Here is a 20,362-nt window from a genome sequence, read left to right as displayed (position 1 = left end):
ATAACTTGAGAGTTCACAAGGGGATGTGAAATCAGTACCGGGAAGAATGTTTGCAATAAGGTCGGCACACTGCGACGAAGCAAGGAATTTTTACAATTCTCGCGAGAGTCACTGCGCTACTTTGCAAAAAAATTTGCAAAATTGAACTTTGCGTCCTCTTTGATTGTGTTTGGAATGTTGTGTTTTTCTTCATGCTGCATGGGAATAATAATTCAAATTATTATTATTGTTATTACTGTCGCAGATCTTTGACTGTGATAAATTAGCCATTTTAGTTTTTTTCTACAACATTTTCCATAATATTTCAAAAGCTCAAAAGGGGGGGGTATAAACCCGGTAACCCCCCCCCCTTGCGTACGCCACTGCATGATCAGTTCCAGGATGTCTCAACAAACAGGACTCCAGCCCTCTCCCTCTCTTTCAAATTACCAGTCTCAACTGGCTGTTTGAATATGCGACCTTTGCTTGCAAGAATATTACACATTAATATATAAATCTAATTGTTTCATTGTATTGCAGCGTGTCCTGGTTGCTCTAGGGAGACAGGAAGAGGCTCTGTTGGTTGCGGAACGTGGAAGGACGAGAGCATTTGTGGACCTGTTGCTGGAACGGCAAGGAGCTCACAGCACCCGCTCTTCCAGAATTGAAGACAACACTCCAGTCTCTGTTGACCAGCTGGTGGATATAGTTAACAAACAGAAAGCGTCTGTGATCTACTACAGTTTGGCTGCAGGATACTTATATTCTTGGCTCATTGTTCCTACAAAAGGTAATTAATGTTATGGAATGATGCAATAGGTAGTCTACATCAAAAATCTGTCTTATTTCCATTATCGCTGTAATGAAATAATGGTGGAGTGTTTTATATTAAATTGCAGAACATTTTGCAAATTATCATAGTATAATATGAAATGTAACAATTCCAATCCTTGAATTTGTTTTATTGCTATTGTTAGAAGCATTAATATATCTTTATATCTATTTTATGACTGTATTTCTCTCAAGGATTCAGTCAGTACCATTTCAAACTGATTAGATTGCTAGAAAATTAATGTTAAATTATTTTAAATAGATGCTAACATGGGTGCACCAAAGGGAAGGGGATATATGGGGGGTCAGACCCCCTATCTCTCTTGGGTCATGTTATACAGAAAATTCCTTGGGTCATGTTATACAGAAAATTCCTTTTTTCCACAATTTTATAATGAAAAATTTCTCATTGTATTATTTACTAATAACAGGAAGCACTCTTTGAAACAGCATAGCAGCATTTATCAATCTTTGCACCCTTTTGTAAGACGTTCAATTCATCCTATGCAAGATTTGTTGCATGAGAATAAGATCCACACCCACTATTTTATTTTTACTCTTCATAGAAAATTCCTGGGTGTGCATATGAATGGTAAAACATAAATATATGCATGCACATTTTTGAAGTCAAAACATTCCAAGTTTATCGTACCACCTTAACAGAATATTAACAAAATATTCTCAGGTCAGTGAATGCAGTTATATTCTAATATTAGAAGAACGACCACTCTTTTTTTTTAACGTGATATCTGAATTCCGTGAAGTACCGGTTTTGGTTTTCATTGGCAATTGATATTCCATGCTACCATTCAATGCCGATACAGGTAGGGATACAAGTGGATACTCGTATTATAGTAGTTTTAAAATAGTTCAGAACAGATCTACTAGAATGCAAGGATTCCATTGTAGCTGTACCATAACAATCTACCAGAGTTTTGCGTTAAAATATTCATAGGCTCACATGACATCATTGGAATATTAAAATACAGAATGATGAAATCTCCCCTCACTTTAAATATTGATGCGGAATTATTAAAAAATTTATGCCTTTTGCATAATTTCTAGGATATTCATGCTCTAAAAGTGCCTATTGGTATTTTACATACCCTGTGGGATTCTCAGATGTTGGAAAAGGTGGATAAAGTATCTGGATCATGTATCATCGATAGCGGAAAATATCGGTTGGAATTTAACCAGTTCCCTGCCAGGGTGGTTTCACCAATTCCTTCATCCTGTGCCAAATTGGTTATTGGACTTAATTTTGCAAATTCGCAAATTAGGTTTTTCTTCTGTAAAAAAAATAAAAATAGAACAGCCAAAACACTTTTTTATGCACTTGACTCCCCACACCTTGTTGGTCATGCATTATGTGCATCATTGTTATACTCATGTTGACCGACAGCATGCTAGGAACAACAAAGTGCAAGACACATGTTTCGGTCATTATAACCGATGTGGCAGAGAAGGTGTTAACCATCTATACCTTACCAGCCAATGCTTTTCGGGAGTCTGCAAAAATGCCACACAACACTTTTTGCAGTACCTGGCAATTATGCAAAATGTATAATTTTCTTTATTTTAATGACAACATTGTAGGGAGAAAGGACTTTGGTAATTAAGTGATTGTCTCATTTGAATATGAATATTTTAAAGCAAAATTTTGGTAGATTATTTCCAATAAATATTCTGAACTGCTTTGAATTGTCACAGTTTCTTTCTTTATCAGTATCTGTAAAGAGTATTGATACTGGTATCAGTATTGCTTGAATGAGGTACCTATACTTTAAATACATCATGTCCCTAATAATGGATTGAGTTTATTGAATTTGTATTAACAGTTGTGATTTTTAACTTGTAGGTGTGGTTAAATTCCATGAAACAGCTGTGAATGAAGTGGAAGCTGAACGTGAACAAGAGGGCAGTGAGGAGCTGCTTACCACCACTGGCTCTGTGCTGGAGCAATATATCCAGAGCGTACGCGAAACTTTAGGCATAGAACTCCAGACGTCCGGAATGACGAGGTTAGTTGCATCAAAGTAGGCCAAAGGAAGAGGTTACTACTGAATGTTTATTTTTTTTTCTGAATTTAATATGTACTGTCCTTAAATTTGAGTAGTTTTCTTCCCTTGCCTTGATGGCCAAGTGAATTGAGTGATCGACCCATGGTCTCACCTAATCACCATTGTGCTTTGGCAGCAAGTTTCTGCATGCACCCCACCCTTGGTTCAAGAATTAAGAATTGAAGTTTTAAGCCTACTTTATGCACAAATAGGCTAGTCGGGACAGGACCTACAGTTTAAAATAGGATCCGAACTACCGTGCAATTTGCCTCAAACAGGTATTGAACTCGGAGACGATGCTCTCTTGGTTCTAATTGATACTTTGTGTACCAGTACTTCTGATGTGTGTCACTATCGGCTCAGCCCTGCTTATTTATGTCATTTAGCTGTGAGACGTCCTCTATAATTTGAATCATCAAAAAAATATTTCTAGGTGCAGTCTAATCCTACCAGTGAGTATGACAAAAAGAGAGAGAAAATGTTTTTGACACACATCTTTGTCTGACAAGCTATTAATTGACTTGAATAAGTAGTATTTTATTTCTTCATATCTCTTGTATTACATAGCTTTTCTACCTCTCTAGGCTAATTGCGATGATGAAGATGAAAGGCACTTGCAACCCTCCCCCCCCCCTTTCCATGTGCCAAAACCCAGACTGGGTACTATGAGTCTGGCACTATGCAGTTGTCCACTGAGGCAATGAATAAGAAGTAGTAAACATGAAGAAAGTGGTAATGGGAGTTAGCATGTTATCACATATATAAAAGCAATCTTATTGTGCCCATGGCTGCATATATATCTTTTATCCATGGAAATACAGAGAACAATGTAACATTTGTTCTCATACCTCCTCGCTACAGGAAATAAAAAATTGTTGGAACTGCTATATTCTTAGTTTTTCTTGTATGTACGCATTGCTTGCATTGTAGAATTATTTTCCTGTAGTTTACGGTTATTACAAGCATAAGAAAACAGAATGATTACAAAAAAATTTTCGCAAATGGAGTAAGCCACCATCTTTAAAATTTAATGTAACAGAAAACATCGAGAGACTTTGTGAAAACAATGATGAATTTGAATTACCTGATGATATTTGGGATTCATAATTTTAAATAAAAATTTTTTGATCCCATTAATTTTTTTTCTGAAATAAAAATAAAACAAACTGCTTCTTTTCACAGTTAAGTTGTTATATTACAACAATGTAACATTGACAGCATTCATTATATAACGGATTCTTTTTGTTAAAAAAATTACTAACCATTGTTATAACTGTATCTTTAGTCAGAATGAAAATAAATGTCTGATGAAGGGAGCGTGTGTTCTCCTGAAACATCACAAGGAAAAGCTGTTTTCTTATACTTATAATAACCGTAAACTACAGGAAAATAATGCTATATTCTTTTATGTACACCCTGTAATTCACAAAAAATTAGCACTAATTTAAATTTTATGCTATGTCTTCATCTTCTGAGAATTCTAATTTATACTTTTATTTCTAGAACTGGAGACACTGACGCAGATGTCTCTGATCTTTGGTCCCAGCATCTGGAGGAACTTGGAGACAGGCTGAATCAAGATGGGGACAGGACAGGGTTCCTTCGCATGGTCAACAGAAACCACCTGTTTAACTCCAGCAACTACAGTCTTAGCAGCTTGTTCAGGTGAGAGAAACATATTTGTATTTTCCCCAAGTTTTCCAGAATCGTCATTTTTTCCCAGAGTACTCAAAGTATATTGCTAATTTAAATTTATTTTGCAATGGCCTCCATTTCCCTTCATAGTAATGCCATTCTCATCTTCTATATTATTATTATTATTATTATTAGAGATGGGAGAGGTTAATCAGCAGTACTCTAGGAGTTTTGGCTGATATAAGCATAGCAGTATATCATAATATTACATATAATTTTATCAAATAAGTATATTTCTAATAAATAGCCTCTATTTTAATGCAATATTCTGTCATTTTGTTATTTTATGAATAAAAGCATATAATTCATATGTCATAGTTTTGTAAACTAAATGTTTAAATACACAATTTGCTTTCAAAAGTAAAACCCATTTCACTTAGTTAATTAAGAAGGTGAATGAACTACTCATATTGTTCAAGCAAGCAATTTTATATAGTATCAGTAGAATATCAGTTATCAGTATCACTACTTTATCAGTATTGATAAAAATTTCATATCAGTTCACACTCTGATAACGAAACTGATTCAAGAATAAAATAATGTCGCTATGAATATAATGAAGGAATAAGGTTACAGATTTTTGTGGGAGTTAAACGCTTTTTGAAACTGTATTATAGTGCACAAAATAAAATTTCACACACATCAAAAATAGAGAACAAATATTTTCAAATTTTTTGCAAACAGAAGTTTACAAATTGACACAATATCAATTAATCTGTAATGCAAAATAAACATATATCTAAAGCCTGTATCTTCAAAGTAGCTTGTGTGAAACATATTCTAGTCCTGAGATTTCCATCAGGTTTTTTTGTTTTCAAATTCCCCGAGATTTCCAGATTTTCCAGGTGCGTGAGAATCCTGGGTAAATGTGATTTTTAGTATTGTACAGGTGGTGTTCGTATTTCTGCGTTGAAAATTTAATTGGTTTTCTGATTAATTTTGAAGGACTGCTGCCTTCATTATCAAAGGTTACGGCATCTTCACTCTAGATCACCACCTGTATGATTCATGTCCATTATGGTTGGACACCATTTTATACCAAATCAAATACTGGTTCTTTAAATTTTCCTCCAAATTCTGGTAATTTCTATCAGCATTTGAACAAGTACTTGCATCTTTTTGTAACGAAGTAAATTTAATCAATTTCATGGTCTTGAAGAATAGCTATGTCAGTACAGAAAATAGTACAGTGGAAATGTACGATGCCAGTCCACCAGGATTTTAAGCATGGTATGCTTAACTAATGTGATAGACAGAAAAGTGAAACACAACATCTCATTCTATCTGTGACAGGGAGACAAGTGTTGCATACGGATTTGATACATTCCTTTGCTGGCCTCTTCATTCAATAGGCATGTGGGCACGCTCTTAGAATATGTTGTTCAGTATTGTTGAATATGTTTTATTTTAGTAATGATGCAAGTTATGTTGTTCTTTTAAATTATAAAATATTTGTTTGTTAAATGCCAAATATTTTTTGTCTACTGATACTTTTACCGATTCATACCAATACTTGGAAATTGTAACATTCGAAATTTATTCAGAATAGGTACAAGATTAAAGATGTTTTCCATTGGAACTATATCATAACACTCTACAAGGGATTTGCTTTTAAAGTACAGCATGTTCTGCTTAGAGCATTGTTTCTCAACCTTTGTGATCCTGTGGCTCGGAAAATTCATTTTTTAAAAATCGATGCCCCGATCCAAACAATTTTACTCTTAAATAGCTTTCATTTATGTCTAGTCCTCCTGACAAATGTAAAATTTGGTTTAAGTTATATGACAACAACTGGATGTAAAGGAATCTTTTAGTTTCCCTTTAGCCAATATCATTAAATTAATTTAGGCTGCAAGTCACTTCATCCTTTTGGCTCTACCTTGAGAAAGACCCAACCATTAAAATTTAAATTTAGAGGCTGAACTGGAGATAAGTTACTTCTCAGTAGCTTTGAATTTTCACTGGCAAGAAAGTATCTAATCGTATTGCCGGTGAACACCGAATGAAAGGTCATCTTTCCAGCTGGTTGCCAGCTTGGGCTGCAAGTTGCAGGCCTCTTGCAGCCTGGTATAATGCCAGGACCTGGTACTGGACCTTCGGTTGAGATACACTGGCTTAGAAGGATTGAGAAATAAACGCTCACCGTTTAAAAACAGAGGAAGATATTGTTATGATTGTCATCAAGATACAGAAACTGTGAGTACACATGTGCTTGCGCATGTGTGCGGGAACAAGCCTGGCACTATTCAGTAGAGCAACAGACATGCGATGGTAAGAATGTGGACCATTTAGATGTCTGCAGGGGAACTCAAGGTGCACATATCAACTTGCATTGACCATTTTCCTAAACTCGGAGAGTTTCTACATCAAAGTATGTGAAAAGGTGTATTAATAAAACATTATTAACACTTCAAATTATCAATTATTTTTCGATCCCTCTAAACGGAATACATTGTATTAATAATTTCACAAGAGATAATCATTTAATCGTAAAAGATACGTAGATCCCATGAAAGTATCATGCTGGTTTTTGTGGTATCAACCAGTATCAGTAATTAAATTCCATCCGATACTTTTCCATGCTGATACATCAATATTGGTATTGGGTCAGCCTTACATCTTTGTAGTAGTGTATAGAATAATCATGTGTCTTGTTCTCAGAGAACTGAATTTTTTTAATGGGTAATATTTTGTCCTTCTAGCCTTGGTAGTGTGAGCGGCAGCGTGGCTAGTGGTTCTACAAGTCGACCTGGAAGCACTCGCTCTAGACGTTCACTGTGGCAAGGACCATCGTGCCTCAACGGACTGTATGAGCTTCTGATCGCACCTTTCGAAGACTACCTCCCAACAAGAGGCAAGAGCAGGGAGGGTGGTGGTGAGGGGCGGTGGGAACTGCTCCTAGTGCTAGAAGGAGACTTGTACCTAGTACCATTCCCTGTGCTCAAGGGAAACAATTGCACCGAATACCTGTGCGAACGGTTCAGTCTGTTGGTTATCCCCTCGTTAAGCTCACTCCGGACTAATCATCGATCAAAATCGAAAAGCCTCGGAAATGGCGAGCAGATGTCGGCGCTAGTTATTGGAAATCCAAAACTTCCAGCATCTGTGACGGAGCAGTGGGGTTGGGGGGACATCCCGTATGCTGAGCAGGAGGCGAACACCGTGGCGGAAATGCTCCAGGTGAAACCGTTGGTTGGGACACTTGCAAACAAGGAAACGATCCTTCGCCAGATATCGCAGGCTGAGTGTGTGCACTTGGCAACTCATGTGTCGTGGAAGCTGTCAGCGATTGTTCTATCACCGGGTGATATGGTGGAGTCCCAGGCTTCAAAGAGATTCTTCACTCCACCAAGTTCAGAACAAGGTCTGGATCCAGGTGCAGATGATGTCTCTGAGGTTAGTATTGTATTTATTATAAGAGTTCTTGCAAAATGCATGCATTGCACAATCCAAGTCCCAATGCAGGATAATTTGAGGGACCTCAATCTCTTTCTATGATTTTCTTGGTACACCTTGGAACACACAGAGGAACTTTTCTGTAGAATATACACTCTCTTCTATAAGCATATTGATTACTATGACACTACATGATAATGATTTCTTGAAAGAAAATTACAATCAAGGATTCATAAATTGCTTCCAAAAGATATAATAAACAAATAAATTGAAAGAGGGCTCCATAGAGAAAATACTATATTAATCATAATATTAACATATATGTATAGTATAACCAGTATTTATTATTATTATTTGTTTGATAATATTTTGCTGACATGCCTGAAGATTTTGTATCGATTTACATTGAGATTTCAAATTTAAAGAATGAATGGGGCCTCCCATTTTAATCTTGCCCAGGGCCCGTGATATGTAGCTACACCAATGCCACCATGTACCTCCATCAGGCATCAAACCCAGGAGTCCTTGATTAAAAGAAGGCCGTTACCCTTATGCCATCAAGAGGTGCCATGGTAATCAAACAGTCCCAGGTTTGATGCCCGGTGGAGACACATAGTAGTTTCGATTCCATTTTAAACTGAAATGCCCATTCTGATTAACCTATCTCTGTGTAAAGTGGAATACAAAACTCGTGGTATTCTTGCAATGATTGTTAAATTTTTCTTTAAGTGTACCCATGTTCTACTTCAAAATATTAACACTGATTTTTACTTTCTAGGCGGGATCGACTATGGATTTACCTTCGTTATCAGAGTTCCTCTTAACAGCTGCCGATCTCCTGAACCTCCGTCTGTCTGCTCGACTTGTGGTGGTGAGTTCCTGCCACACAAGGGACTACCACGGCTGGGCGAGTGCAGATGGAGTCATCGGACTGACGCGGGCTCTGCTGGCAGCCGGCGTACAATGCGTACTTATTTCTCTGTGGCCAGTTCCAGATACAGCAACAAAAATACTTCTCAGAGCCTTCTACTCGGCATTGCTTCAGGTGAGACAATCATTTAAAATACGAAACATTAATTCATGATTCCTGGAGCTCTGATTGGACAACACGCATGCTAATAGTCAGATTTCTGGACTGTACTAAATTCTTCTTTTCCTAGATGGAACACAAACTGAGAATAAGACTGTAGCACCCTTCCCCCTTTCTCCTCAACATGGGGGGTGAACAATTGGCAACAGGGCTCAAACACTGTCCACTTCTTTTCCATGCACTTTTACAGGAACTTTCTATAAACATCTTCTTAGATTATGCAGTCTCTTGTTACACCATACCACCAAGAAGTTATATTATAAAGTTATTGCACAATTAATTTTAAGTGCCGAGTTACATAGATTTTACAGTGAAACTCCAATTTCACATTCTGGATTTTACATTTTCCCTCATTTTAAGTTTTTTTTCATCGTGGTCCCCTGCAAAATGTAAAATTGAGGTTTCATTGTATTCCCAGTTCAGTAATAGCATTAAGTTTAATGAACCTTTGTCCATTTATCGCCAGCTGAATACTATTTTGTCTTATGTCCATCTGCACTAACATCTCAGGAGATGTGATTGAAGTTGGGCGTTTGTGGATATGGAATATACTACAAGGCTTGAATCAATATTTTATTATTATTCACACCACCTGACATTCAGATTTCATCGCTTCTGCCGCAGTAACATGTACAGAACACTATAATGTCGTCAACTCATCTCTGACGAAAAGTGGAGATAAGACAAAATAACATTCATCCGGCAATATGAAACTTGGGGTTGCATAATTAATAAAAAATGGAGACTTCCAATGCTACACTACTGTGCTTTAGGGGAACTAACTAATTGTAATAAATAAACAGTAATGCATTTTTATTTTACATTTTCTCACATTATATAGTTAATCTTGATGGTTCCAACATAGCAAATTTTTTTTTTACATTTTTCCTGGATTTTGAGTTTTTTTCAGCTTGGCCCCCTCAAAAACATAAATTTGAGGTTCCACTGTACTTGAAATTTAAAATAGTGTCAATTTTAGATTAAACATTTTGCTTGCTTCAAGAGGCATGATTAGGACATAGTCTTCTTAAGTATTTTAGCCATTATATCTAAAGATATCCATTTGTCGGGTATGTACATGGATGAAGATCTATTTGTATGAAAACTCTACTCATTTAACCATGTAGTTTTTGTACCACAATCAATTTCACCACCTTTCTGGCAGCTTCATCAGGCATGTACTAATGGTAAAATTGATTGACATAAAAAAATAAGTGGCTAAAGTGAGTACTGAGTTGATTTGAATAGATTATCTTAATGTATCTTCATGGTTCATTCTTTTCTCCCATCCCTGAGGGTCTGTAGTCAGTGAAAATTTGAAGTGTATGTGTGTGTGAGCAAACTGTCACTGAATTCCTCTTTTCTTCCCAACCAGGGTTCTCGTGTGAGCAGAGCTTTGGCGGAAGCGATGCAAACGGTCCAGCACACGAAACACTTTGCCCACCCAGCGAATTGGGCAGGCTTTGTGTTGGTAGGGGCAGATGTTCGTCTTTCGAATAAGGTGGCGCTCATGGGACAGGCACTGTGCGAGCTGCTCAAGACTCCCGACAAGTGTAGAGATGCTCTGAGGGTGTCGCTGCATCTGGTAAGAATTGTCTATATATGAATAATAATACTAATAAACCAGTTTTATTTAGGGTTGAGCCAATATCCGCCATACTGATGGTGATACAGATGAAAATTGTAACAATTAATAGTTGTTCAAGTTAGTGATTAATGCTAGTGGAAACATTGAATGGAAATAAATGGAAGCTTTGAATTTTACACAATTTCCAAGATAATTTGACTTTGTGAAAGTGTCATGTGGAATTTTTGCAGACCTTGTGAAAGATCAAAACACCAAAAAAATATTGGGTGGTATTGGTAAAGTTTTAAGGAGTATTTTAATTTTATTGCAACTCTGCCATAGAAATCTATCAGTGTATAAAGTACAAAATATGGTACAAGCCAAGACTAACTCAGTTGTTAGAGCAGTGACATAGTATGCTAGAGATCCAGCTTAGTCTTGGTCAAGCCTGCATTGTTCATGTAAATTCCTATGTTTTGTTCTTAAATATGTATAGATTCACATGAGATGATCACATGCAAAATAACCTAACAGTTATTTGTAACGGTTTTTATTTTATCTGCGATGTTTTGTCCTGGTTTCCCAGAGCTTTTTCAAACTACACCAAGATACACATACAACATAGTTGTCAACCGTGAAATGCACTTTTGCCAAACAATACGGGTGCACAGTTAATGAAAACTATAAATCTTGCATATATACAAGAATCATTTTTTTTAAAAAAAAGTTATCACAGACTGACAACTGTCTACTTATATAATTGTGGAAAACAAGGTTACTATATTCCTTTGCTGTAGTCATCAGCCAAGTATAGCACAAATTGCTAAATTTCTGGCAATTTTCTCATACTCTCAGTGGAATTGCTTTTCCAAGTATCACTTACCCGCACTATGTCATCGATGGTCTTGAAACAACGTCCTCATAGAGGAGAATCTTGTAGCTTCCAAAACAAGTCATAGTTTGTAGAATTCATGTCCAGAACTTCCCAATCCCACAGTTCAAGCAGTTGCCCCACTGAATTTGCAACATGGCACCTCGAGTTGTTGTGCAGCACAATCGGATGTCTCGCCAGGAGCAATGGCTGAACAAAGGTGATTCTCTTGAAAGTTACTGTAATACTTACTGTTAACAGTAACTCCCTTCGGTACTGTGTGACAAAGGATATTGACTTTGTAGTCGTAGGCAACAAGAAGCATCACTTCAATGTTGCCGAGTGCTTGGAACTTTTAACGGTCTCGGTGAATCAGTGTAGCAAACCACTTAACCACTATTTGATATTGAAGTTCCTTAACATCACAAGCTTGCATAAGTTCTCTGTGACACTGAACATAATTTATTTCATGTGCAACTTGAATTTTGATGAACACAACTTGTTTTGTGTGAGAATATTGTTTTAGGGTGCACTACCCAAATTGCTACAGTCAGTGCAGTGCTGCCACCACATATCAATCTGTGGAACTATGATATGTCATGTGTAGAGGCAGGAATAAAGCCATTCATTATCTGAATACACGATTAATTGTTACGTGACAAAACAGTGGACATATTATTGAGTAATTTTTTTTTTTTTAAAATGATCCTAGTTTTTCAGGATATTTAGACTGCAACACTGCAATACTTCTGGAGAAGTATTGGTGATGTGAAGTGATACTTCCCAATAAATTTTCACATGTGTAAATAAACATTCAAAAGTTAAATTATAGACCATTAATACCTTTGGAATTGCCAGAAATATAAAAAACTTGTTTAACAAGGAAATTTTTGTCTCTTGGAATTAGTTTAATCAGTATTGTGCAAGTACTATAGTACAAAATAATTTGTGTAAAAAACCACGACGACTTTGTTCTGTAAATGAATAATTGGAAATTGTTTCAGGTGGAAAAGTCACTGCAGAGAATCCACAGAGGACAAAAGAATGCTATGTATACAACACAGAAAAGCATAGAGAATAAAGTAGGGAATGTAGGCGGATGGAAAGATCTACTGATGTCTGTTGGATTTCGATTTGAGCCAGCTGCCAATGGGATTCCATCATCCGTTTTCTTCCCCCAGAGTGACCCGGAAGAACGACTGACTCAGTGCAGTGCAAGTCTGCAGGCTCTGCTTGGTGAGTTATGAAAGTGCCATTGTTAAATAAAGTAGGAAAATAATCATGTCATTAATCCTTTGTTAACTTATGTATTTTTTACTTACACTATGTTTTACACAGATTTTAAAATTAACTGTATTCTCAAGGAAAATGCTTCAGAAATTACATCTAGAGCTATTTCAAATGTGTTTCAAAAAATGCAAGTTTACTTAATGTATATAAGAACTACCAAGATATATATAGAATATTAAATAACTTTGTAAAATATGTGTAATAATTCCAGATATTAAATTAAAATTTAACACTTTAACTGCCAGGCCGGATTTTGCATTTTCTTGTGGGAGGCTGAAGCTATTTTGATGGTTTGTATAATTATTATGTACAACCTGTGTAATGCACTTTATAATTTTTTCTTCCCTAGGCTGTGTGCTTAATAATTAAACACACAATATAGTAACAAAGTAGTATCATACATACACTTGTTTTCAAAGGAGCTGTGTATAAGAACTATACATATGTGTATCAATCCGATACACATGGCCTGCAGCAGGAGACACCTTCACATTGCAGTTGAAGTAAACAAAATTTTTATTCAAAATGGGAGCACAGTGCTAGTGTGCAAGATCTTATTTGAGGAGAGTGCATGTTAGAAAATATATTAGTATTACAGTATGAATCTTATTCAAATATAAAATGTATGCATTTTTTACATTTTGACACTGAATCATTCGAACTGTACACAATAAATTTTTGGTTCTTTGTTTTCATTATAAATCTAAGTTATGAAAGTCTTTAATGCTTGTGATTCAGTTTTCAAAATTTTAAATATTGCTTTAATGTGTAATATATGATGGTTTGAAGTTACCAGTGTGTGGGGAAAAAGAGATAAGAGATATTTACTGAAGAATTGTTCTTGGTCTTAACAGGTTTGTCCAGCACCACATTGTATGCTCTGTCGAAGCTGGTTCCCAGCGTAGAAGTGTCTGATGATATCATAAGTGTCGTGCGGCAAGTGATCGGCCAGATCAGCATGAAGAACATAGAGACCGAGAGCATTGATACTCCAATAAGCGTGAAGCTGTGGAGGGTTCCAGGTTGCCATGAGCTTCTGGCATCTCTTGGTAAGATATCTCAAGCATTCTCTTTCTTCCACCTGCTTATACAGCTGTTATTCTTGACAGAAAGAAGCAGAGACTTGCAAAGTTCATTTAGAAATTTTGTAGTGCTCTTCAGAGCTGCAGTCAATAATTTTCTACAATGGCAAATGGAACTGAGCATGATGGTATGCATAAACTTAAATTAGCCAGCTAGTTGTTGTAACAAAAATTTCTGCTGTCTTCAACAACAAACTTGCCTACAATTAAGACTATCTTGGGCAGTGGTTCTCAACCTTCACGAAACCACTGCTTGGTAAATGCTTTTCTCGTAAAAACTTTTCTAGATTTTTAACTTTAATATGCATCCTTGAAACTAAATATAAACAAATAAATTGTCATATTTTTTTTCTTGAGGTTTCACAAGATTTTTTTTCTCCACCTAAACAGTCAAAAGTATGCACCTAAAGATCTGGCTCTAATAATTGTAAAGAGAAATATGTAGTTCCATTACGTTTATGATATGGGCACATAGAACAAAATGGCAGAAGGAAGTGAAGAAAACCTATTTATAAAAATATCTATAAATGCCATCACAAATAGTTCAGTATCAACTGTTTCACACAGTTTTGTTGGGTTTTATTTATTTTTACTTCATGTATTCCAATAGTTATTGTAATTAATTGGCCCCTGTTGCAGAGTTGTTAGCACTTTTGTAAAAGCATGGATATTTCATTGTATTTGTTCTCCAATCTATTTCATCTAATCTCATTTTGACTAACCTAGAGAGAAAACAGATTCACGATAACCAAAACAGCAATTTTGAATAATTATTGTATCTGTACACTGAGCATGTTATAATATATGTATTCTCTGAATATGGTAGTTAGATTATTTAGTGAAATATTTGGTCTAGGAATTAATTCGTGCGGTTGTTACGCACACATTGAAGCTGTAGTTCAAACACAAAATACATAAATACCTTAAGAAAAATATTGTCCATCGCGAGCCACCACTTTCGCCAATCTGTCAGGCAAGTTACGGATTCCATGGCGAAAGAAGTCCTCATCCTTTGAAGCGATCCAGTCAGAGACCCATTTTTCGATATCTTCTGAAGAAGTGAATCGCTGTCCAATCAAATCGTTATTCATGCAATCGAACAAGTCCGAAGGAGCAACGTCTGGTGAATACGGGCAGGTGGGGTAAAACTTCCCATCCGACATTTTCTAAATAGGTTTTGACCGGTTTTGCGACATGTGAGCGAGCGTTATCATGTTGAAAAATAAGTTTATCATGTCTGTTCTCCCATTCTGGTCGTTTCCTGGCCAGAGCTTGCTTCAAACGCATTAATTGTCGTCGATAACGTTCTCCATTAATAGTTTCACCCGGTTGCAGCAGCTCATAGTACACCATACCTTTCATATCCCACCATATGCACAGCATAACCTTTGCACAGTGAATATCTCGTTTCGGTTGTGATGGACCTGGTTCACCTGGCTTCACCCAGGCCTTTTTTCGTTTCGGGTTCTCGTAATGGATCCACTTCTCATCGCCAGTAACAATGCGATGCAACAACCCCTTTCTTTTCTGTCTTTGAAGCAGCAATTCGCAAATGGTTTTTCGTCTTTCAACGTCTCTGTCTTTCAATTCATGTGGAACCCAATGTGACATCTTTTGAATCATTCCCATGGCTTTGAGGCATTTGGAAACTGTTGTTTGATCAACGCCTAATGCTTCTGCAAGTTCTTCCTGCGTTTGACACGAATCCTGATCGAGCAATGCTCTCAATTCTTCGTCTTCAAATTTTTTTGCTTGTCCAGGTCGCTCTTGGTCTTCCAGGCCGAAATCACCACTTCTAAACCGTGCAAACCACTTCTGACACGTTCGCTCAGCTAGCACATGGTCACCATACACTTCCACCAAAATATGATGACTTTTGGTAGCACTTTTCTGCATGTTAAAGTAATGAAGCAGAACACCCCGCAAAAACACTTTATCTGGCACGAACTGCGCCATGTTCAGTTGACTACAAAATGCTCTTGTTGACGCATCAATCAACTGCCCTATACTACGAACGATGCACGTTGACAGGAGTTTTCAATGCATGTGTGGATACACGGAACTGTGGGACGATACGCTCGTTACGCCATCTCTTGTCCAGGTGCACGAATTAATTCCTAGACCAAATATTTGGTTAATTTTTTATATTTGTAGAAAAGTAAATTTTTACAATATTTTTCATGTAGTTTTTGCTGGGGATCTTTTATCTGCCAATTTTGTCAGGTTTCAGGAAGATTTCACATTGAAGCAACACGCAACAAGTATTGCTTGGAAGCGAACCCTTAGTAATCAATACAACCTTTCGAACTGAAGAGACACGGCAAGCTGTATGTGTCACTTGTTGCTTGCATGTCTTATTACTGTGCATGTTGGCTCATGTTGCTGTTCTACGATGCCATGGGTCCTAGGTTCGAATCCTGGCTTGGGCATGGGTGTTTGTAAGTGTACAGTGGGATCGATGAGTATTACCGTGCAAATTGTCCATGACTATTTTCATGAATTTTTCTCTTAACATCCTGTGTGTTTTTAAGCAATGGATTTTTATGTATGCTGGTGCAGAAGTTGTCAACAGCTTGTTTTGAGTTTCTTTTTAATTTTTGAAGATCTTATTCGGTCAAATAAGTGCACGAACATGGGTGATGGACAATTTGCATGGTAATATTCATGGATCCCACTGTACCTTCATTAATTTCATCATATCATCACTCATCCTCAGCTTCGAGATTAGCCAAAAGTGGCAGAAAAGCGAAGTAAAAGAAACCAAATCAATCAATTGTGCTGTTGTTAGCACATGCATGGTAAATATTTTGCTTTAGACTGAATTGGCTCATGTCGCTTGTCATTTCTGTGTAAATGCCCGTGTCGCTTGCAGCTTGTTGCTTCAGTGTGAAATCTTCCGGAGACCTGTTGGGCAATAATAACGATCAGGTTGTGTGATGGATTTGCTAACTGTGAATTACATTTTCTCAGGTTTTGATTTGATGGACGTGGGCCAGGATCAAGTGACTCTGAGGACTGGCAAGCAGGCTAACAAGAGGAGCATTCAGTTTGTTCTTCAGGCCCTTCTGGCTTTGTTTGGTGAGTATCTCTGAATAATGGTGGAAGACAATGTTTAGTCAGTCAGATATATAAATATAAACCTTCCATCATGCGGTGAATTTACTACCCTTGATGATGCCTCCTGGGCATACTTCTGCAGCTAAGGCCATGCTGAACCTTAGGCCAAGATCAAAACTTTCGAAAAACCACTTTGGTACTTTCGAAAATCCACTTTGGTATTCCAAATTATGAAAAATTACACTTTATTCTAAGACAATTCACATGTGGTTCACTTTTGCTGTTGTCTGAATATCTGTGATAGAAAATAGACAGACATACAGTGTGTGCCACAAAAGGCAGATATCTAGAAAATAGTGGGAGCAAACCTCAAGTAGACCGAATTAAAAGCTGTAGAAGAAACTATAAACAGATGTAATTTTTCAGGATATTAAATATCTGCTACAGATTAATTCAAAGTGGAAAATTTTTCAGCTTAAAGGTCCAGTAACCCATAAATGCTAATCGGTTCCGTAACAGAACAGGAACTTTTTTCTAGCACAATTTAAATTTGGTGCAAGTTGCATATTGTTTCATTTCAATACCAAACTTAGACTGCATTTAAATTGATCTGGAAAAAGGTTCCGGGACTGAATTGAATTACTTTAAAAGATTCTTTAAGAGTCCAGAACCGATTTACGCTTGCCGGACCGGAATTGAATTTATTTACAATTCCTGGATCTTTAACAAGTCTGAAATATTTCTCATTTCTGTGTTTTTCTTTTCAACGTATTGATTTCAAAACACATAATCTGAGGACAGTGAAGCCACAGTGAGCATTCACAATTAAGAAGTTTGAAAAAAAATGCAGAACTAACTTCTTTATATATAATTGGGATGGGACAGATTAATCGGTAAAATTACCGATCCAATATATCTATAAATTTCCTATGATTTAGTAGTGTAGTTTTGTTATTATTTTTGTGGATATAAACATGTAATCTCAACGCTGTATTTTTTTTAAAGTAAATATTATTGTATGCAGCTTCTTATGCACTGCGAAAGCTTGGTTCATCTGGTAACATATGTTTAAGAAGGAGGTCAATGAACCATTTTGAATTTTATATTGGATCGGTAGAATATTTGTTATTGGTATTGGTAAATGTTATATCTGTACTTTATTGGCATCAGCCAAAAGTCCATATCGGTCCATCCCATTGCTCTATCATGAAAGTTGTAATTTTGCACATAATGTTAATAATTTATTTTTGTATTTTTCAGATACACAAGAAGCGCCAAAGAGCCTGAGTATAGACTCATCAAGTTCCCTGGAAAGCCTGGAATCTTTGGAAGCAGATATGGATGAAGGCAGTGGCCAACCACCATCCCCTCCAATTCCATCCATACCTCCTCTGCCGTTTGTCCCTCCCCGACGGACAACTCCCCTCATACTTGGACACACTGGAGCATTCACCAGCTACGTCCGTCGACGGGGAGAGCCAGATGGTAGGACGGCATGTGCTGGTGATGTTAAAGGTAGGGAGAGTGATGCTGCCTTCACCCCGAGCCCCGTGGATTCCGTTACTCGTCCTCTCTACCAACATGGACCTGTAGGAGCCAACGGAATGTCTCCGGCATCTACGAGTCCTTGCATGGCTCTCACCTTGGCTCATCAAAACAGAATCCGCAATCATTACAGCAATGGTTCGCCACCAACAAGTGACGGTGGTGTTGGTGGCCATGGAGGTTCGCATCGTCCCGATTCTTCGAGCAGCACCAGCTCCATGACCGACTGGGAGAACGGCCATGCCACAGTGAGACGTCAACCCATCGCATCCGGTTCTGGACCTCACCGGCAGGCAGCCCAACAGTCCACAGCACCAGATTCGTCAGTAGATTCGCTGCACCCTCTTCCGCCATCCCTTCTAAGTGCACCAATGGGCAGGCTTGCCAACAAAGCTGGGCTTTACAAAGCTGGTTCAAGAAACAGTTCGGGATTCGAATCTCAAAGTTCCGACTCAGATTTTGGACCGAATCACTCTAATTTAAGTGGAATGGGTCGAGGAGGTCATGTGAAATCAGTCTACACAACTGGCAGAAATCTTTCTGCAGGATTAAAGTTGAACAATACTACTGGTTCAACCATCGACAGGTTAAGCGTTCGTACCGAAATCGGACCTATTAATGTAAGAAAGCTTGAAGATCCAAACAAAGGTGGCAAGTCCTCATCAGGATCTTCCGTGAGCTTTTCGGCTGTGCTGGGTGATCAAAGTGGCTGTGGGAATAAGACTTTAAGAAACTCGTCGGAGCATGCTAGGCTGCAACCCATGGTTAGGGGAATGATGGGACACAGTTCTTCAGTTCCCACATCCACACATAATGCAGACAACAGTGCAGGAAGTGGGTTGTACTTTCCACACTCTGCAGAGACTGATACCGGGCCATCTGTGATAAAGGGTGGAGATGATGTTAGCGGGAAAGCATCGGGAACTCTCAGCCATAACAACATCCAAGATCACATCATAGCGACCCAGCTGCGAAGACTGAATCGAGAGCTCACCCCTATTTCAGACGTGTATCACGAAAGAAACATCGGTTTAGGATTGGCACCTCCGCTCTCGAAATTACTCATGGCAGGGCCTCCAAGTGATAGAGGAAAAGACCAGTGCAGCAAACTTTTGGATGATGGTTTGGCAGGGTTCGACAACATCTTGCTCTCTGACGATACAGCGAGTCAGCAGAGTTCGGGAACTTGCAAAATGGACTCTCTTCTTCCACCAGTGTTACCTAAATCCAGTAAACCGTGGCTCTCCCTCCACTTTCACGACAGCGAGCTCAGTGAAAATGGTCGGGAGGGTTCCGGTTCGTCTGGAAACAAAAGTTCACCCTCTGGTAGTGATCTCAGCAGGAGAGATGAAGGGGATGGGCGATCTATAACAGACTCGCAGTGCAGTAGTACATACTCCCCTAGTGCAATCAAATCGGCAATTTCACAAAGGACGTATTTTACTTCACGTCAGGACAAAAGTGGAAGTGTTTTTGCTACAAAAGTGGGAGGTGATTCAAGCCATAGTAGTGATCCGAAACCACTTCACAGGACGAACGGTCTAATGGACCTTCATGAAGAAAGTGAAAGTGAGAGACAACGGACAACTGTGAACAATGAAGAGTCTATTGCAAATACTGAAGACACCATTAGGAAATCTTCAACGAGTAAACACATGTCTCGTATGAAGTCTACCAGGTTCACTAGTTTTGGTCAGCAACCATCACAGTGCTAACAGTGCGTGTGTTTGTGTGTGAAAGTGAGTACAAGAGTTGTAAATATGTACAAATGTATTACTGTGATGGAAAACAGCCAAATTATTGGATGTGTTCTCATATCCATTTGTGAGTAAACTTTTATAATTTTGTATGTGATATGAAAACTTCACAAGAAATAAATTTCAAATTGTTATTTAATAA

At 37.7% G+C, this 20,362-nt stretch overlaps 1 protein-coding gene across 2 annotated transcripts in view; it reads left to right on the top strand.

Moving 5' to 3' along the window:
- LOC146002464 (tetratricopeptide repeat protein 28) overlaps positions 1-20,362 on the top strand; it is a 186,948-nt gene extending 166,586 nt beyond the window's left edge. For both annotated transcript variants that reach the window (XM_083140323.1, XM_083140324.1), the window contains exons 13-22: positions 520-769; positions 2,669-2,831; positions 4,374-4,535; positions 7,268-7,961; positions 8,740-9,006; positions 10,427-10,636; positions 12,494-12,725; positions 13,634-13,828; positions 16,832-16,939; positions 18,179-20,362. In XM_083140323.1, the coding sequence (XP_082996449.1) occupies positions 520-769; positions 2,669-2,831; positions 4,374-4,535; positions 7,268-7,961; positions 8,740-9,006; positions 10,427-10,636; positions 12,494-12,725; positions 13,634-13,828; positions 16,832-16,939; positions 18,179-20,178 (4,281 nt within the window). In that variant the 3' untranslated portion in view covers positions 20,179-20,362. The remainder of the gene's footprint in view (positions 1-519; positions 770-2,668; positions 2,832-4,373; positions 4,536-7,267; positions 7,962-8,739; positions 9,007-10,426; positions 10,637-12,493; positions 12,726-13,633; positions 13,829-16,831; positions 16,940-18,178) is intronic.

Source organism: Lepisma saccharinum, chromosome 18 (assembly GCF_977018435.1).
Source record: "Lepisma saccharinum chromosome 18, izLepSacc3.1, whole genome shotgun sequence".
Taxonomy (NCBI): domain Eukaryota; kingdom Metazoa; phylum Arthropoda; class Insecta; order Zygentoma; family Lepismatidae; genus Lepisma; species Lepisma saccharinum.
The sequence above is the reverse complement of the archived record's forward strand: the minus strand, read 5'-3'. Positions and strand labels throughout refer to the sequence as shown.